The sequence below is a fragment of the Saimiri boliviensis genome, chromosome 16 (genome assembly GCF_048565385.1).
Source record: "Saimiri boliviensis isolate mSaiBol1 chromosome 16, mSaiBol1.pri, whole genome shotgun sequence".
In the NCBI taxonomy this organism is placed as follows: Eukaryota; Metazoa; Chordata; class Mammalia; order Primates; family Cebidae; genus Saimiri; species Saimiri boliviensis.
In genome coordinates this window covers 78,399,771-78,420,274 of record NC_133464.1, presented here as the reverse complement: position 1 = coordinate 78,420,274, position 20,504 = coordinate 78,399,771, and the positions used below count along the sequence as shown (strand labels likewise).

The 20,504-nt window shown below is 44.5% G+C and overlaps 1 protein-coding gene across 2 annotated transcripts in view; it reads right to left on the bottom strand.

Moving 5' to 3' along the window:
* Nucleotides 1–2,953: 2,953 nt before the first annotated feature.
* The window catches only part of HMGB1 (high mobility group box 1), a 151,574-nt gene continuing 134,023 nt past the window's right edge, over nucleotides 2,954–20,504 (bottom strand). The window contains exons 1-5 of one of the 2 annotated variants that reach the window (XM_039473262.2): nucleotides 8,880–9,025; nucleotides 6,607–6,770; nucleotides 6,301–6,446; nucleotides 5,626–5,800; nucleotides 2,954–4,632 (exon numbers count right to left, since the gene is read on the bottom strand). In XM_039473262.2, the coding sequence (XP_039329196.2) occupies nucleotides 4,456–4,632; nucleotides 5,626–5,800; nucleotides 6,301–6,446; nucleotides 6,607–6,756 (648 nt within the window). In that variant the 5' untranslated portion in view covers nucleotides 6,757–6,770; nucleotides 8,880–9,025 and the 3' untranslated portion in view covers nucleotides 2,954–4,455. Of the gene's footprint in view, nucleotides 4,633–5,625; nucleotides 5,801–6,300; nucleotides 6,447–6,606; nucleotides 6,771–8,879; nucleotides 9,026–20,504 lie in introns of those variants that run through there. The other variant, XM_074387890.1, reaches the window with a different exon arrangement.

Sequence of the window (20,504 nt, the reverse complement as noted above, 5' to 3'; positions counted from 1 at the left end):
ACTGTGGCTCACACCTGTAATCTCAGCAACAAGGCTGAGGAGGGAGGGAGGATAGGTTGAGGGCAGGAGTTTGAGAAATAGTTTAGCAGTTTAAATAAAGCAGTGGTTTGTCCTTAGAGTCGTTCAGTTGATTCTGCCTGTTTCTTATTCTGGTCAGGTAGCTCTGGACAAACGACAGTATTTCAATGTTTTAATTTCTCGTTTTTTAAAAATGAAGTTATCTCATGGAGCTAAAGAAAACCAGTAAAAGTCTTGATTCATTGAAAAATCATTGTTAAAATGTTTCACAGCATAAATACAGCTTTTGCTGGGTAAAGGGAGCAATTTATCAGTATCTGCCAAAATGTTAACTGCAAATGTCTTTTGACTCAGCAGTTCTACTTTTGAGGTACCTGAAGACCCACACGTGCCTGAGAGAAATGTGCAGATGTTCAGCGCAGTCCTGTTAAATAGCCAACAATAGGAAACAACCTAAATGTCCATCTGTAAGGGAATCATAAAAAATATTGTGGATCATATACTAGTGAGATCGAAAAAAGAAAATATATGTATCATGGAGCACCATACTGTGGAATGTCACTTACACGACTGAATTATGTGACTAGAGAAAAATGAATGAGTACATAATTTATAGGGATCTCTCTAATCCCTTTTCTACTGATTTTAAAATGATAGTATATCCACAAATTATTTATTTTTAGTAGATGAGGTCTCACTATGTTGCCCAGGTTGGTGTCAAACTCCTGACCTCAAGTAATTCTTCTACCTCGGCCTCCCAAAGTGTTGGGATTGTAAGTGTGAGCCACTGTGCCTAGCTTTCCACTGATTTTCTACGTCTGGATTCCAGAGACTGCATACCCTTGCCCACCATTGCTCATGCTCACTTACAGGTTTATTCTTATTATTGCAGATTTTATTCCTACTTCCTTTTCAGTGGATGCCCAATAAATTCAACTATTTAAGCAGTGGTATGTCCCTGTAATCCCCACTACTCGGAAGACTGAGGTGCGAGGACTGAGCAGATTGGGAGACCAACCTGGGCAACATAGCAAGACCCCGTGCCAAAATAAGTAAAAATTCAATTAGAAGGTCCAAATCAATGGATGTGCCTAAAGACATCTATCATTTCTTCCTGGTAGAGATTTTTGTCTTAGACTGAAACCCCCTGGAAGATGAGCATTACATATTCTGGAGTGTGGCATATTATGCTTGTGTCATTCCATGTTGTATGGTGTTTCTGTCATGCTGTATTGCGAAACAGCAGCAATCCTAGAACAGAGTAACATTTTGCCTCATTACTCTGGGAGCAATTTGGTGTAGACCCAGGGAATTTCCCAAGTTGTGGCAAGTGTTAGAACTGCCTTGGTATTAAAAGAGGACAAGAAAATGAACCACCTTCCATCTTTTGCTAGAGAGCCAATCAAATCATTTTCTAGCTTTTATCTAGTTTGAAAAGGCATTTCAAGGGTCATTTGAAAGTGATACAAAGCACGAATATAAAAAATAAATTCAAATATTATCATACTCCCTAATAAGACAACTTAATTAGTAGCCAATGGCTCACATTTTAGCAAGTTAATTCAAAGACTTGCTGTGTTTGGTGTGTACAAATTTGCAGATACCTTACCATCATATGCAGAAGTGTCTTGACTGGTACTGAAAGCTATCAGACCCTTTCAGGAGGTGTGTTGAATCAAGCAGACCTAAATGTGAACTTTCACCAAGGACTATGGAATGCCAAGCAAGGTAGTGGCCATGCTTTTCACTCAAAAGCCACTGTTGTCTCTTCTGTGGTTTTCAGCATAGTCAAATCCTAGTGTCTAAGCAATGGTTACAATTCTTTGGATAGCAAGGGAAATACCTGTTGAACAGCAGTTTGTGTCACATGGACACTTTTCCTATCTTTATCATTTAATCATTACCTCTGGAGTACACAGGACATGCAAATTTCCATTTTTCAGATTTCACTTTAAGAAAATTAACAAATACAGCAAAGAATAATACTGTGATGTGACGATCATCAGAACTGTGGTAACTAATCAGCAATAGCTCTCAACCTTTGCACAGCAAAGTTAGGAAATTTGACTCTAGTTAATCAATATGCCATATGCCAATCTTTCGAATGAAAAAAAACCAAAAACAAAAACTGATTTATATAGCTTAGTTTTAAAAAGCATCTTCATTTAAAAAGCTGGCCCAACTAATTATAGATTGTTTTATCTTTTGTTGATGTCAAGTCTTTACAACCCACAGCACTCTAACTATCTTAGCACAAAAATAGTTCCTATACACTTTATAATTGCCTCCCCTTTCCATTTACTTGAGTTTTAGACATCCAACTTCTAGGGGATACTGTTGGAACACCAAACCATACTAGTCTTCAGATTAAAGAGGGTTTTGTCCATTTTCTTAAAATCTGTGGTCAGTTTGAGAATTAACCCTCAAAAACTTTGTTCCCATTCTCAACATCTTAAAAAAATGGTAGTTGTCATAATGTACCTACTAAAGTTATGAAGTCTTCCTGAGCCAGAATTCATTTTAAATGGATCAGAATTAACTAATGTTGACAGTGGTGATTTCTAGAGTAGAAACTTTCAGCTAAATCAGATTGTCATTTGTTTCCCCATGACAAAAAAAATCTGATGTTGACACAATTGCTGCCTATCATGAACCCTATTCACTTACATTATCTTTTTAAAAATCTTGTTTAAATCATTATAAAAGTAAAATTAGCTTTTCCTCATTTATATATAGCACCAAGAGTACTTGCAATGTTTGACAAAACCTTTTATCAGCCCATTAACCTATTTATAAGCATAAAATGAGTATTTTTAAAGGGAAAAACTTTGCCAGTGCTTACACTTATTTAAAAGGTACTGCTAAGAGGTATTAGACGACTTAAAAATATATAATAAAATCTTAATATTCTTAAGTGAAAGCCATTTAACTAATGTTTAAAACCTCTGCAATTATTAGTTTATTAGTATCATCCAGGACTCAGATGTTCAGTATTCCTCCTGAAATTACATAAACAAATGCAAATGGAAAGAATCCAAGTCAAAATTATATAACAAAACAGCACTCCATCACAAAAGCGTGTAAAATTACAAGAACGCTATTTTAAAATACTGGCACTTTAAGAATAAACGATAATCTCAAAAACCACAAAATTGCCAAATTGTTCCCTAAACTGGTAAGCAGATAAACATGACTAATGAATGAGTTTGGGTTTTAAAGAAAAATCATCCAAATAAATTGAGTACTTCATACTGAGATGCAAAGTTTAAGTGTTTTCTTTCCTCCTATCTACTTGGATTTATAAAGGGGCAAACCCTAATACAGAAAATATACCCTATTCTCAATGTGGGATCTTCATTTTAAAAGCTGGCCCAATGAATTAAAAATACTTTTAATGGAAAGTCTCGTTTCCTGAGCAGTCCATATTTAATGGGAAAACACACGTATAGCCAGCATTTTCAGTCTTCACTGAGACTAATGTCAACAAAAAATTTAATACGGCAGTCTTGTATTTTAAGCTCACGCTTTTGGGGATACATTCTCAGGTCTTCTTTAATGTGGGAACTGCAAAATATAACTGCCATTACATGGTAATGGGAGTTAAAGAATAAAGTCCTCATGTAAGGTTAGAACATACTTTTCTATTAGTCCTTCAAGGACAGACTTTCAAAATGTTTGATTCTAATAGTCCCATGCTGTGAGTAGATCGATTACTCTTTAGATTATAAATATAAATGGGCTATGTGAAATTTCTTAACTGATCAAGATTTTGGATTTTTAGTTATGGATGAAAACTATCTCAACTTCTTTACCCCCATTATGATATGCAGGGTGTGTAGACAAAAGCTTTTTATTAACTAACTATATGAAAGGATAAACACTGTAATAATTCATGTGATTCAAAATGGGCAAAAGCAAAAAGACTAGCTTCCCCTCAAGAAGAAAAATTTCAGACCTATGAAAAGGACAACAATACTAATAAAAAAAATTGTATTTACTTAGAAGCATTCAGAATGTCAACAAAACAGCTGCAACTTTTTTTTTTTTTTTTGCAATTACAGAGTGGTATTCAGTTAACAGAACAACAATTATTTCGTATAAGCTGCATCAGAGACAACTGAAGATGAAAAAACTACCATCCCCATATATAACTAATTTGTGCTGTGCACCAACAAGAACCTGCTTTAAATTTCCATGCCAATTTACAACCCCCATACTGTACCAGGCAAGGTTAGTGGCTATTGAAAATACCACCAGGACAGGGCTATCTAAAGACACATTCGGTAGTGTGTTAACTATACAAAAAAAGACACTGTACAGTTTAAAAACAAATCTTACACAGCCTTACATTTCAATTTTTTTCTTTAAAAGGAGTGAGTTGTGTACAGGGGGGTTAAATGCTTTATAGACAAGAAACAAAACTGCGCTAGAACCAACTTATTCATCATCATCATCTTCTTCTTCATCTTCATCTTCTTCATCTTCCTCTTCCTCCTCGTCCTCTTCATCTTCCTCATCCTCCTCCTCCTCCTTCTTTTTCTTGCTTTTTTCAGCCTTGACAACTCCCTTTTTGGCTGCATCAGGCTTTCCTTTAGCTCGATATGCAGCAATATCCTTCCAAAGCAAAGGGAGAAGAAAACAGTAGGAAAGAAAAAAACATTAAGGGAAGAAATAGAACATGGCAAAACTGTATGAACGAAATCAAGATTTTAGTTACACCAAAATACCACGTATCTGCAGATCCACTGCAACTCCAGAAATAACCAGAACTTCAATAAATGCACATAAAAATACCATGAGATCATAACAATCTATAACTCATGAAATGCTACAGTCTAATATTTGCAGTTATGCCTCATTGAGGTGCAATTATGTACCACATCCTAACTCTATTAAAAGTAGAATGTGGAGACTTTGATTAAAGGGTAGACACTGCCACCTTCTGAATGCAAAAAAGCATTCTACAGGTTTACACTGTCAGACCCTAATCCTTAGAGGAAGCTGTCTTTAAAAAAAAAAAAAAAAAAGTAATTTGTCAATAAACATGCAATTAGATTCAGAAACATCTAGAAATGGACACTTCAGAATAACTAAAGAAGCTAAAAATTAACTTTTAAGTACTTAATATTTCAATTTAAGAGTTACAGATTTCCTTAACTTATTAATTTACTGGACAGATCAGTAGACTTGAAATTTAACTCAGTGATGTGGTTTTTTTGAGTACTTAAAGGAAAGTAAGTGTTTTAGGATATGATTAAGAAAAATAGAGCCTATATTAACTTTGTCTAGCTTATTTTTGCACTGTTTGCCAAGCCATTTGAAAATAATCATTTTTGACTTGAAGTGACTACCAACATTTTCATAGGCTTCAAGACACTGGGGAATGGTAAAACCAACTTAAACGTATATCCTATGTCCGCGTCTAATCATATGAAGTAAACCCAATTTATCTGGTCCTCTGTATTCTTTGAAGGGTGAGAAAGGACTTATGTCAACAGCATACTTAATGTAGCTATTACACTAAAAGCTTGTTACACCTCAAACTAAGTACAATCCTACAACATCTGGCATCCTCTTCATCATTCTACCAAGCAAACCCATACTTACCTTTTCGTATTTTTCCTTCAGCTTCGCAGCCTTCTTTTCATAAGGCTGCTTGTCATCTGCAGCAGTGTTATTCCACATCTCTCCCAGTTTCTTCGCAACATCACCAATGGACAGGCCAGGATGTTCTCCTTTGATTTTTGGGCGATACTCAGAGCAGAAGAGGAAAAAGGCCGAACTAAAAAAAAACAACTTCAATTTTAGGATTTTGAGTTAACAGATCATAAAAACAAATACTACCAAACGTACTCTGCACTGCTATTTAAAGCTGCCTGTGAATTTCTATGATGCACTGGACAGAGTGCAAATACTATAATACGCTAAATATCCTTCACAACCAAAGCTTAACTTACAACTATTTAATTTATACTAGCTAGGGCCCCAGATGAACATTCTGCAATTACACTACTTCAGAGAAGAGTATTTTTCAGGAGATAAAAGGATCAAAAGGAGATACACTGGGTAAACGAGACCGTGTCTAACTCAAATGCTTGGACGAACACTCCCACCCAACCGGAATTTTATGTATACTATTTAAATATAACCTGCATGAACAAGTATTAGCTAAGAAACTTTGATTGTACACTTACACTCTAAGCTGACACAGATGCTTACTAAATGTCTCTCAGATTCTACTGCAAAACATGTCCAGGAAATAAAAACAGGCAAGATACTCACGGAGGCCTCTTGGGTGCATTGGGATCCTTGAACTTCTTTTTTGTCTCCCCTTTAGGAGGAATATAGGTTTTCATTTCTCTCTCATAACGGGCCTTATCCGCCTTTGCCATATCTTCAAATTTTCCTTTCTCTTTAGCAGACATGGTCTACGAAAGAATTATTTGTAAATTTAAGTTGTAAAATGTAAATAAATTATCCTCAAAACCCATGTATTTTGCTATGTGAACGCCAGTTAGGCTTTTATTTTCATCCTCATTTGGAAATTGCCTTTTAATTACCTTGTTAGCATGCTTTAAGCCCTCTTACCTTCCACCTCTCTGAGCACTTCTTAGAAAACTCTGAGAAGTTGACTGAAGCATCTGGGTGCTTCTTCTTATGCTCCTCCCGACAAGTTTGCACAAAAAATGCGTATGATGACATTTTGCCTCTCGGCTTCTTAGGATCTCCTTTGCCCATGTTTAGTTATTTTTCTAAAAAATAAGAAAAACATTTGATGTTAGCAATGAAAATTATGACACGTAAGAAGCTTCAAGTACTTAGGAAGGGAATTGAAAACCAAGGTACTGGTTATTTAACACAGTAGTGACATCAACCTCCGTAAAATCAGACAAGAATATGGAAGAGAGATTAAATTCCTTGCAGGGGCTATGCCAAGCAAAAACAAAACAAAACAAAAAAGGTCCTTCAGGGTGATCTCAAAAAAGTCTGGACGCAAAGATATACCCACGTACAATAAAGTATTCCCTATCAGCCTGTGTCTGTTCTGAATGAGTATCTAACTGGTCACTTAAACGATTTTAAAATCTAGAACATCATTTTAAACCAACCAAACCAAAGGTCAGAAAAGATGCTGCCAATTCGTGGATTTGCACTAGACAGGGAATAAACAAGGGCCTGTAAGTGAGTCTACTCTTCCTAATTTACGGGACCTTTAAAAAAAAAAATCACCGTGCACCGAAAGTTTTTAAAACCACCCTCTCTGCATAAAACTTTGCTCCAAGGAGGGAGCAGCAGCCAGCTCCGGAGCTCGGCACACGGCTGGAGGGGGTGGCGGTGCCACCGTGAGGCAGCCTCGTTTCCTATCGGTTTGGCCCTGAGATGTATTTCTGCTCTGACTAAACACGTCCGGTCTGAAGTTTCTCTGAGTAAACAAGGATGAGGGACAAAAGCCACTCCTGCTCGTGGCTCGGTGGCCCCCTCCCCCCACCAGGGAAGTGTATTTTGGAGCCGTCAAAGTTGGGGTGACTCCCGCGCGGGGCGGGCCCCCGGCCCAGAACTTCGCCTGCGGCGGCGCGGCCGAGAAGACGCGGCGCGGCTCCCAGGCCCGAGGCCGCCACGTGCGCCCGGCAGGCTCCGCAGGCCCGCGCCGCCGCCGCCCCCATTTTGTCAGGCTCGGCGCAGGGAGAAGCCCCGCTCGAAATGGGGGCTGGCTCCGCCCGCGGCGGCCGGGGCCGGCGCGCACGGAATGGCCGCTGCGCGTCTTCTCCGCCTGCGCCGCCGCCGCGAGGGCGAGCGCGAGCGAGAATATGGCTCCTTCCCTTTGTGTATGTGTGTGTGTGTGAGTGTGTGAGTGCGAGGGTGCGGGCGCGGCGGCGGCGGCGGCGGCGGGCGGGGTGCGCGCCGCGCTCTGGCGCACATACTCGGCCATTACGGCCGGGGGAGGGGCGGGGGGCGCGCGGCCGGGCCCTCCCCTCCGCGCCGCTCCCCTCCCCCCGCCGCGGAGGGGGCCGCCCGAGGGCCCACCCGCCCGCCACTCCCCGTCTCCCTCCGCGCGGGCCGCGCGCCCCGCCGCCCCCGCACGGAGAACGCGGGGCTGTGAAAAGAGAGAGGAAAAAAAAAGTTGCCTCGGAACTGCTGCGCCCAGCTCCCCCGCCCGCCCGCCCGCCTTGTTTTCTCTTCAGCCAGCAGCGCCGGGCCCGAGTCAGCCATGTTCCAGCGAGCGCAGCGGCGCCGCTCCCCCCGCCGCCCGGCCGCCGCCGCCGCCGCCGCCGCCGCGCCCGGGCCGAGGCCGGCCGGGCCCGCACCGCCGCCCCCGGGCCCCCGCGCCGCCTTCGCCCGCCGCGGCACCCCGCCCGCCCCGCCGCCCGCCCCGCCGGCCGCGCTCCCCGCCGGCGCCCGGCTTGCTGCGGCGGCGGCCAATGCAGCCCGGGGAAGCGCCGCCGCTGCCCTCCCGCCGCCGCCGCCGAGCCGCGCCGGCCCCGCTGCCCCGGCCACGCTCCGCGCACGCCGCCCGCCCGAACGCCCGGCCGGGGGGCCCGAAACACGGCTTGAAATTTTTTCGATGAAAAAAAAATTTTTTTTTTGCGCCAGTCAGCGCGGACGCCGCCGGGGGTAGAAACTCGCGGGGCGCGGGGCTTCCAGCGCCTCGGGCCGCCCGAGGGCTGGGGCTCCGGCGCGGGGCAGCGTTCCCGGCGCCCGGGCAGAGGCTCGCTCCGTGCGCAGTTCCCCCCACAGTCCCCCCTCATTTGCCTTTGTGTGGATCCTGACCCGCCGGCTCCCGGCCGCGGGGATCCGGCCGCCGCGCGGGCTGGGAAGCTGCCGGAGGCGTTCTCCCCGCCGCGGCGCTGCCCCAGACTCACCCTCAGCGAGGCACAGAGTCGCCCAGTGCCCGTCCGGCTCTCACTTGCCCCGGCGCTGTCTCTATGGAGCTCAATGTACTGCAATGGCTGTGAGAGCGGGAGCCAGACGCAGCCTCCTCACTCTCTCCGCTCTGTAACATTACTCTCCAGCCAGCGCGGCTCCTATTGGCTACCGCCAACTCACGGGGCTCGCTCATTGGTCCGATACCTCCCATTGTCCTGACCAGAGCCCGTCCGCTATTGGCTGTCTCCGGGGACACGTCATCAAGGATTGAAACAGCGCGCAAATCTGAATGTGTGTGTATGCCGGGCAAAGAGGCTGAGGCGGGAGAGGCAGAGGCAGAGGCAGCAGCTGCTACGGGAAAGCAGAGCTCTATGGTGTATGTGTGCATGTGTCTAACCCAAGCCAGCCCCACGCCGGAGCGGCCGCCGGGGCGAAAAGGGCCTGACTTTTCCACAAGTGTCCCTAACTCCTCAGGCAAAAGAGACACCCACAGGCCTCCCCCCCCTTCTGGCCCCACACTCACGCCCAAAGCCGTGGAGATCAGAGGCCCCAGGCTTTTCATGGCCCTGCAAAAGGGAGGGCGACACTGTGGGACCCTGTCCCCCGAAAACGAGGGTCTCTGCTGGTGCCGAGGGGCGGAAGCCGCCGAGCCTCGAGCCCCTCCGAGCTCCGTGATCGCGTTACACTTGAGGTCTCTGCAAAGGCAGGGCTGCCGTGAGACACTGACACGGTCCAGCCAGCCGGGTTTAAAATGCCCCTTTTCTGGGCTCACACGCCGTCACGTCAGGCTCGCCGAGCAGCCGAAATCTGGAGCCACGGAGCAGGCATTCCGTTTCACCCCTCTTCTTGGTTTGATCGGGTTTCCCAGCATGTCTGGAACTTTTTATTTAAATACAAAGCACTGTCTTAACTTCCTGGAAATCAAACGATTATTCCATGTAATTAAAGAACAGCCACTTGGTTTTGATACGGGGTCCTCGAGCAGGAAATGTTCGCGAGGGCCTGCTGAAATGAGCGAGTTCATTAGAGACCACATTCTAAACTGTCTGGCTGTTTTGTTGCACTTGGTGTGGATTACTGCTATAATCAAACGAATCCTTGTGGTGCTATCTTTCCCTCCCATCACACCACTTAGTGCATCCATGTAACTGCTCTAGGATTACAGGAATTGTAGGTATATGGTTACTCGAAGGATTAGATGCAGGCAGAGAGTGCATGTGCCCAAATCCACAAGCTGTGGTTTCTCTCACTCACCAAGCTGGCTGGTATTAATAGACATACTTACGTCTGTACAGAAAACGTGCTGGCTGGAGTGGCCAGTTCGGAAGCCTCTACATTTATATCAGTCCTTTATGAAACTACTATCTATTCCTTTTAGCCTGAGCAGACCACACCCCTATTCAGTTATAACAGACTTCCCTTTTTTTTTTTTTTTAATCTCTAATGCTATTTTGTACACTTCTAAATCCAACAGCCAATTCCTCCAAATGTAACATATCAAAGTTGGAATAAATCACCTACATCGTGTTGATTTTTTTATATCGCTTACAAGTATCCATAACCTAATTTATTCCCCCAAATTTATTAAACTACTTGAGAGTAAACTTAAATAGCCTTTCCTATTTTAATATTGATTTCTGGGCCGGCGCAGTGGCTCAAGCCTGTAATCCCAGCACTTTGGGAGGCCGAGGCGGGTGGATCACGAGGTCGAGAGATCGAGCCCATCCTGGTCAACATGGTGAAACCCCGTCTCTACTAAAGATAAAAATTAGCTGGGCATGGTGGCGCGTGCCTGTAATCCCAGCTACTCAGGAGGCTGAGGCAGGAGAATTGCCTGAACCCAGGAGGCGGAGGTTGCGGTGAGCCGAGATTGCGCCATTGCACTCCAGCCTGGGTAACAAGAGCGAAACTCCGTCTCAAAAAATAAAAGAAACCAAAAAAAATATATTGATTTCTTTTTAAAAGAAAATACATGATTGGTCCCAGGGATTATAGTCTTGGTGAATGGACAATATGTCACACATGCACATGAAAAAGACTCTAATATTAAAGAGGATATAAATCGGTATACTGCACATGCAGTATTTAAAGCGAATATATCTAAAGTTAACTGTTACGTTATTTTCACACATATTTACTATCCTCTACTTCCCTCTACTAATCATTCAAATTTTATACTTCATTTAAATCTAGATATTTATTTCAATACTGTCTTATCTTCTCAATGTCTCATAGTACAAAAGATTCATGAGAATGATTCAGATACATTCAGTGGCATCCATGATATTAAAATTTGACGATTAGTTGAATATGGCACTATCAGATTTCCCAGGAGCAGTGTTGGCTTTGTACTGGCCTGGCCATACACTCTTCTGGTTGTCTGTACCAGCTTGCTCCTGCAAGGGTGCACTTATGGCCACAAGACAACTTGAGCGCAATAGGCCCACACAAGGTTTCTCTTTTTGCAGGGTGATATGGTGAGTAATAGGCACTGGAATTGAATAGACTTGGTGCAAATCCCAGCTCTGCTACTTACTAGCTCTCAGATCTTGGGCAAGTTTTTAAAGCTCCATGCTTCAATGCTCTCAGCTATAAAATGGAAGGGACCACGGGTTGTAAAGAGTAAACTTTTTTTAAAGGTTGACAGTGCTTGCAAATCTGTGACTTTTTAATATTTTTTTGTGACAGAATCTCACTCTGTCACCCAGGCTGGAGTGCAGTGGTGCGATCTTGGCTCACTGCAACCTCCGCCTCTTGGGTTCAAGCGATTCTCCTGCCTCAGCCTTCCAAGTAGCTGAGATTACAGGCATGTGCCACCACACCCAACTTATTATTTTTGTATTTTTAGTAGAGATGGGGTTTCACCATGTTAGCCAAGATGGTCTCGATCTCCTGACCTCGTGATCTGCCCACTTCAGTGTCCCAAAGTACTGGGATTACAGGCATGAGCCACCACGCCTGGCCTGCTTTGTATTTTTAAAATCCTAACCTCAAGCAATGCTAATCTTCTCCTAGTCTGGTGATAGTACCTTTATTTATTCCCAAGTTTGACAGAGGTTATGTCAGAGAAAAGAGTTAAAAAAAAAGAAAAGTGATTGCAGGCACTTCACTTCTTATATTTGATATTCTGTGATATAGGCAGAGAAGGACAAAAAAGAAAGAAATTACCGGGTGTGGTGGCTCACACCTGTAATCCCTTTGTAAGCACTTTGGGAGGCAGAGGCAGGTGGATCACAGGGTCAGGAATTAGAGACCAGACTGACCAACATGTGAACCCCTCCCTCTACTAAAAATACAAAAATTAGCTGGGCGTGGTGGCAGGTGCCTGTAGTCTTAGCTACTTGGGAGGCTGAGGCAGGAGAATTGCTCGAACCCAAGAGGCAGAGGTTGCAGTTAGCAACCCCTGCACTCCAACATGAGCAACAGAGCAAGACTCCGTCAAAAAACAAACAAAAACCAATAAATGCAAAAAATAAATAAATTTTAAAATAAAACTGACATCTTCTAGTTCCAACCCCACAACCTTGATATTCAGTTATGATATCAGATCCTGTTCTTCTTCCACATGAATCCTTAGTCACAAGTTGACATATTTTACTTTAGAGTTACTGAGTGGTTTTTGTTGTTGTTGTTGTTGTTATCGTTTTTTTGACACAGGGTCTTGCTCTCTTGCCCAGACTGGAGTGCAATGGCACGATCTCAGCTCACTGCAACCTCCCACCTCCCAGGTTCAAGCAATTCTCATGCCTTAGCCTCCCGAGTAGCTGGGACTACAGGCACGCACCACCATGCCCGGCTAATTTTTGTATTTTTAGTAGAGACAGGGTCTCATTATGTTGGCTAGGCTGGTCTTGCACTCCTGACCTCAAGTGATTCACCCGCTTTAGCCTCCCAAAGTGCTGGATTACAGGTGTGAGCCACTGTGCCCAGCCAAGTGATTGGGTGTTTTATCCCAAATTACAAACTTATCCAGTTAAAAAGTCCTGAACATCCTCTCCCATGTTCAATTTAAATAACTGAATTACAGATCGTCATTACTATACTTTATGCCCTTCCTTCATCCCCGCTAGGATAGGGGAAGTACCTCTTTTTTGCAATTCTGTAATATTCTGTATATTAATTACTGCACTCACAGTTGTGTCCCACTGCACTGTACACCATAAAGGCAAGAACTTTTTTTTTTTTTTTTAGACAGGGTATTGCTGTATTGCCTAGGCTAAAGTACAGTGGCACGATCATGGCTCACTGCAGCCTTGACTTCCCGGGGCTGAAGCCATCTTCCCACCTCAGCTTCCTGGGAAGCTGGGACTACAGGTGTGCACCGCCACACCCGGCTAATTTATTTTTATTTTTATTTTTTGTAGAGACAGGGTTTCTCCATGTTGCCTAGGCTGGTCTCAAACTCCTGGGCTCAAGTGATCCTCCCACCTTGGCCTCCCAAAGTGCTGGGATGACAGGCATGAACTACTGCTCCTGGCACTGGCTATTTTTGTGTGTTTGTGAAGACAGGGTCTCTCCATGTTGTCTAGGGTGGTCTCAAACTTCTCGGCCTCCAAAATGTTGGGATTACAGCCATGAGAAACTGAGCCCGGCCGCTATCTTTGAATCCCAGGCCCCTAGCAGAGTACCTAGCATACAGCAGACATTAAACAAAGCCATTGCATAAGTAAATTAATAGCTGAAGGAGTACTTATTGCAAATAATTGTTTTAACCTTCCTCTTCTATCTTTGGATCTAAAAGCATTTGGATCTTTCTAAATCAGAAGGCAGGAAAAATAGAATAAAATGTGAATGTTAGGATATGAAGATTGAGGATAGATGCCAATTACATCTTATTGATGTAACTTGAAAAGGCGGAGGCACACTTGAAGGGTGAGAGGGGATCTCAAATGTGCAGAAATATATATAGTTTAAGCATTTACCAGTTCCGTTAGGCCAAGGTTATTACTTTGTGGGTACAGTGAACTATGGCAAGCCAAATTAGACTTTATCACAGAAAACTGCAAGACTGTCTGCCCAAAGATGGTTACCAATGGGCTTCTTATTTTTTTATTTTATTGTATTTGAGGCAGAGTCTCAGTCATCCAGGTTGAAGGGCAGTGGCGCAATCTCGGCTCTCTGCAACCTTCACCTCCCGGGTTCAAGTGATTCTCCTGCCTCAGCCTCCCAAGTAGCTAGGATTACAGGTGTGTGCCACCACTCCCAGCTAATTTTTGTATTTTTATTAGCGATGGGGTTTCACCATGTTGGCCAGGCTGGTCTTGAACTCCTGACCTCAGGTGATCTACCCACCTCGGCCTCCCAAAATGCTGGGATTACAGGTGTGAGCCACCATGCCCAGCCTTATTTTATTTATTTTATTTTTTTTAGAGATGAGCTTTCACCTTGTTAGCCAGGATGGTCTTGAATTCCTGACCTAAGGTGCTCCGCCCGCCTTAGCCTCCCAAAGTGCTGGGATTACAGGCATGAGCCACCTTGCCCGGCCTATTTGTTTTTAATTTAATGTTTTGTCTCCCATGTTCAACCAAGCCAATGGGCTTTTAAAACTTAAAAGGTGACTGGGCGTAGTGGTTCACACCTATAATCCCACTACTTGGGGAAGCAGAAGTGGGCGGATCACTTGAGGCAAGGAGTTCAAGGCCAGCCTAGCTAATCTAGTGAAACTCCATCTACTGCAAACACCAAAATGAGTCCGGGCATGGTGGCGCACACCTGTAGTCGCAGCTATTTGGAAGGCTGAGGCTCAAGAATCACTTGAACCCAGGAGGCGGAAGCTGCAGTGAGCAGAGACTACACCAGAATGCCACAGAGCCAGACTCTATCTCAAAACAAACATACAAATAAAAACTCCAATGGACAAAAATACAAAACGTAAGGCCGGGCACAGTGGCTCACACTTGTAATCCCAGCACTTTGAGAGGCCAAGGCAGGCGGAACACTTAAGGTCAGCCTGGCCAACATGTTGAAACTTCATCTCTACTAAAAATACAAAAATTAGCCAGGCATGGTGGTGCACACATGTAGTCCCAGCTTCTCGGGAGGCTGAGGCACAAGAATGGCTTGAACCTGGGAGACGAAGGTTGTAGTGAGCTGAGATCATGCCACTGCACTCCAGCCTAGGCAACAGAGCAAGACTCCGTCTCAAAACAACAATAAAAAAGGCAGACTGGGAGCTGTAAGTTTTTCACTGGCTGAAGGATATTGATTTCTGTCAGTGCAATGAGTCCTAAAGTCAAGCTATATGAATTCTCTTGTCTACTTTGCAAAACGGCCCAGTTTCTGAAAAGGAGAAGAAACACTAAACCAAGATGTCTGATGAGGTCAGTCATCCTAAGGATCACAGGTACTGAAAACTTCTTTTCCCTCAGGGCGATGAAAACACAGGAACGAGGCATTCAGGAAGAGAAGAGAGCACAGGTTTGTGAACTCCAGACTAGAAGCGAGGACACCCATTCCCCTCAATTCACTATGCATGGACCTCTCGTAGCCACCAAGGTCTATGCTCAGTTTCCTCAGTACTTCCTCAGGGCTGTCACTACCTTAATCTAACATGAAAGGATGTTTCATGACTAAATGGATGGGCAAGAAGAAAGACCAGAGGTGAAAGGAGGGGAGGTGGTGCTAGATGTGTCCGTGTATCAAGAAGGAGCACCTCTTCCCCAGCTGCTTAAGTACCTCCTGCCTCAGCCTGAGTTTTCCGGGGGAAATCAGCGGCTTCAGCTGTGGGCAGCAATGCTGGCTGAGGCACAGAAAATTGTACCAAAGCTAATTTATGTCAAATAATTTCTCTAGAATTGGATTATTTTACTGGTTGGTAAGGGGAAAATATCAGACCTTTTGTTAAGAGGCCTGTCCTCTGGTTAGCCAAAGAATGGGACACATGACGAGTGGAAAACGCAAAGGAAACGTTCTTACAGAAAGGTGATCTAAGTTCAGAAAAGATCCCTATTTTAGGTCTTGATCTCAATAATCACATCAAACATCAAATTCAGCTGCCCTGTTAAAAGTGCCTTACACGTTGAGAATAAATGCTTATCCCACAGACGCACAGATGGCTATAATCAAGGAGACGGAGAGTAGCAAGCATGGGTGAGCATGTGGAGAAAGAAACTGGAACCCTATGCACTGCTGGTGGGAGTGTAAAGTGGTTCAGGCACTTTGGAAAACAAGCTGACAGTTCCTCAAAAGGTTAAACATAGCTAGATACAAGTTGACCCAGCAATTCCACTCCTAGGTATATACCCAAGAGAAACAGAAGCACGTCCACACACGCTTGTACATGAATCTTCACAGCGGCATTATTTGTAACAGTCAAAAAGTGGAAACAACCCAAATGGCCATTAACTGATGAGTGGATAAATCGAGTATAGTATATCCATACGCATACCTTGATATTTGAAATTATGCTAAGTGAAAGAGCCCAGATATAAGAAGGTCACATACTATATGATTCCATTTATATAAAATATCCAGAACAGGAAGTTTCTAGACAGGAAAGTAGATTAGTGGTTGCCAGGCTTTGGGGAAAGAGGGAGTGCCTACTAACGGGTATGCAGTTTCTTTTAGTGGGACAAAAGTGTTCCAGACTGGATTATAGTAATGGCGGCATGACCTGGTGAATATGCCCCAAACCATTGAATTGCACACTCTAAGTGGGTAAATGGCATGGTGTGTGAATCATATTTTGATAAAGCTATTTTTAAAAAAGCAGTAAATGTCTCATGAGTGGTGTTGGTTAACTAAGGAAAGACGGGGACAATGGAACGCTACCTCCTTGCCGACCTCACCCATGTCTTTCCTGCTGTTCGTGGTGTTTAATACCTTGTAGAAAAGATGGTCCTCTTCATTAGGAAGAATTTTCATCTATTATTAGAGTTAAGTATTCTGTGCTTAAAGTGCATTTTTGCTGCAAAATATTATAGTAATTTTAAACAAGAGCTTTTACATGGATACTGTGGGAGGCTTTTCTGGAACGCCAGGGGTCACCATAATAAGTATGCCCAGCCACAAAGGGTTAGGGCAGATAGTGTAAACTGGCCCCTCCCTGGCCTTATCTGACCCACAGGTGTTTCATTTGGTCAAAGGGGTGTTTTTAAAAGTTAGACATTGGGCCGGGCGCGGTGGCTTACACCTGTAATCCCAGCACTTTGGGAGGCCAAGGCAGGCAAATTATGAGGTCCAGAGATTGAGACTATTTTGGGCAACATGGTGAAACCCTGTCTTTACTAAAAGTACAAAGATTAGTTGGGTGTGGGGCCAGGCACCTGCAGTCCCAGCTACTCGGGAGGCCGAGGCAGGAGAATCGCTTGAACATGGGAGGCGGAGGTTGCAGTGAGCCGAGATCACACCACTGCACTCCAGCCTGGCGACAGAGGGAGACTCTGTCTCAAAAAAAAAAAAAAAAGAAAGAAAGAAAAGATGCCGGGCGCGGTGGCTCAAGCCTGTAATCCCAGCACTTTGGGAGGCCGAGGCGGGTGGATCACGAGGTCAACAGATCGAGACAATCCTGGTCAACATGGTGAAACCCCGTCTCTACTAAAAATACAAAAAAATCAGCTGGGCATGGTGGCGCGTGCCTGTAATCCCAGCTACTCAGGAGGCTGAGGCAGGAGAATTGCCTGAACCCAGGAGGCAGAGGTTGCGGTGAACTGAGATGGCACCATTGCACTCCAGCCTGGGTAACAAGAGCGAAACTCCGTCTCAAAAAAAAAAAAAAAAAAAAAAAAAAAGGAAAAAGGTAGACATTGGCCAGGTGTGGTGGTTCACACTTATAATCTCAGCACTTTGAGAGGTTGAGGCAGAAGAGGAGTTCAAGGATGCAGTGAGTGGTGATCTAACCACTGTACTCCAGTCTGGACGACACAGCAAGATTGTTTCTCTTTCTCTCTCTCTCTCTCTCTCTTTTTTGAGACAGGATCTTGCTTTGTCATCTAGGCTAGAGTGAAGTGGCGCGACCTCAGCTTACTGCAGTCCCCTCCCATCTCTTCTCTCCCCTTTCCCCACCCCAAGTAGCTGGGACTACAGGCACACGCCGCCATGCCTGGTTAATTATTATGTTTTTGTATTTTTTTTGTAGAGATGGGGGTCTCTCCATGTTGCCTAGGCTGTTCTTGAACTCCTGGGCTCAAGTGATCTGCCCATCTTGGCCTCCCAAAGTGATGGGATTACAGGTGTGAGCCACTGCACCCAGTTTAAGACCGTCTCTTAAAAAAAAAAAAAAAAATTATTGGGCATGGTGGTGGTACCCAACTGTAGTTCCACCTACTTCCTTATAAGGCTGAGATGGTTTGGAGTCCAAGGCGGGCGGATCACCTGAGGTCGGGAGTTCAAGACCAGCCTGACCAACATGGTGAAACCCTGTCTTTATTTAAAAAAAAAAAAGAAGGCAGAGATGGGAGGATTGTTTGAGCCCAGGAGTTTGAGGCTGCAATGAGCTATGATCGTACCATCGCACTCCAGCCTGGGTGACAGAGAGAGACCCTATCTCTAAACAAACAAAAACCAGAAAACAGTAGAAACTTTCACAATAAAAAATCCAGATATTTGGCTTCTTTCATTTTCTTTTGAAAAATGAGAGATCTGATCGGGCTGGGTTCACATTTCCACATGCTGAGGATGGGTAGAATGAATAGTGGCTGCCTCCCTCAAAGGGGTCAGGGTTCTCTAGTTTGCCACAGTCCCCGCCATTCCCTAAGTCGTTAGCCTGACTTTTCACCCAATCACATCACCTCTCTGGCCCCATAGACATTTGACTTTGCAACTCCTCAGGTGGGGGCCTTAGCACTTCATGTGATCGTAAACTATAATTCTGAAATTTTCTTTATCAGAGATCCTTTTTCTAGGAAACACTGTCATTCTACAAACCGTAGAGTGGAAAACTGAGAAACAGAACTGTGGTGATATCGAAGATAGCATGTACTCCTGTTTTTTTTTTTTTTGAGACACAGGTAACATGAACTCTTTTTTCTTTTTTTTTGAGACACAGGTAGCATGTACTCTCTCTTTTTTTGAGACGGAGTCTTATTCTTTTGCCCAGTCTGAGTGCAGTGGCACAATCTTGGCTCACTGCAGCCTCAGCCTCCTGAGTAGCTGTGATTACAGACACACGCCACCGTGCCCAGCTAATGTTTTGCAATTTTAGTGGAGATGGAGTTTCACCATATTGGTCAGGCTGGTCTTGAACTCGTGACCTCAAATGTTCTGCCCACCTCAAACTCCTAAAGTCCTGGGATTACAGGCCCGAGCCATGGCGCCTGGCCAGCATGTACTCTTGAGATGAGAAAAAGAGTGGCTTTGCTGCCAAGAGAGAATGCCTTATGGCCCAGACAAAAGCCTAGAAAACAAGCTTTATTTAGCATGTGTATCCCATGTGCTAACCACTCTACGTAGATTATTTTGTTTATGGCTGGTGTGATGGCTCATGCTTATAATCCCAGCACTCCGGGAGGCAGAGATGGGTGGATCACTTCAGCCCAGGATTTCGAGACCAGCCTGGCCAACATGGCAACACTCCAGCTCTACTAAAAATACAAAAAAATTAGCTGGGCGTGGTGGCATGCGCCTGTGATCCCAGCTACTAGGGAGGCTGAGGCACGAGAATCACTTGAACCTAGGAGGCAAAAGTTTGAGTGAGCTGAGATCATACCACTGCACTCCAGCCTGGGCAAAGGAACCAGACTCAGTCTCAAAAAAAAATCATATTTTGTTTAATCCTAACAGTAATCCTATGAGGCCAGGATGCTTATCTGTCTTTTACAGACAATACTGAGGGAGGCTCAGAGAGATTCATTGAGTTGTCCAAGGTCACATAGCTAGTTAGCAACAATACTGACCCAGTTCTGAGTCCAAAGCTTTGTGTTTTCTCCACTAAAGCCATATGATCTTGCAGTTATTAGCCTAGCTAATAAAATAAAAACTGTACCACATTTCCCCACCTGAACACGCATCATATCCCCATGGGAATACTGACATGTGTCTGAAACGCACTGTTCATATTCTTGGCTTTCAAGGTCTTTGAATAGGACTCATACAGTTTGCATATATAAAATTTGAAAAAAGTTTCATGAAATAATACCTACCATTATTGTGATGGACACTGAATTTTGTTTTCTTCACATTTCAAATTTACTTCCCAACCCATCAGTAGGCCCTGCAGTTTGTAAAACGCTGGGATTAGGGCAACAGTAAAGAAGTTCCATTTCCCATCCAGGATAACATCAGGCCTAACTAGCAAATGCTGGTGCTAAGGCTGATTGAATGGGACGGAGAGGAGGCGCAGCCAGGGGAGATGCCGAGCACCCAGGACCTGTAGCCAAGCTCCCCAGCAGACCAAATGAGGCTTGTGCCAACTCGGTGGGCCTGTCCCAAGCCCAGAGAAAGGCTCTGAAGACAGAAAAGGGGACTGCCTTGCTTTGCCAGGGAGGCCCAAGACAAAAAGCAGCATCCAGGCCAGAGAATGCCAGGAAACGAGAAGATGCCCGCAAATTCCTGAAGCCTACGAGAGAAATCCTAGCAGACCTGACAAATACATTCCTCACCTGATGAGGCTCCCCACCTTGAATTTGCCTCTAACTAAAGTCATAGGCTGGAAATGCAGAAGTCCCTCTGCCAGTGAGGAGCTG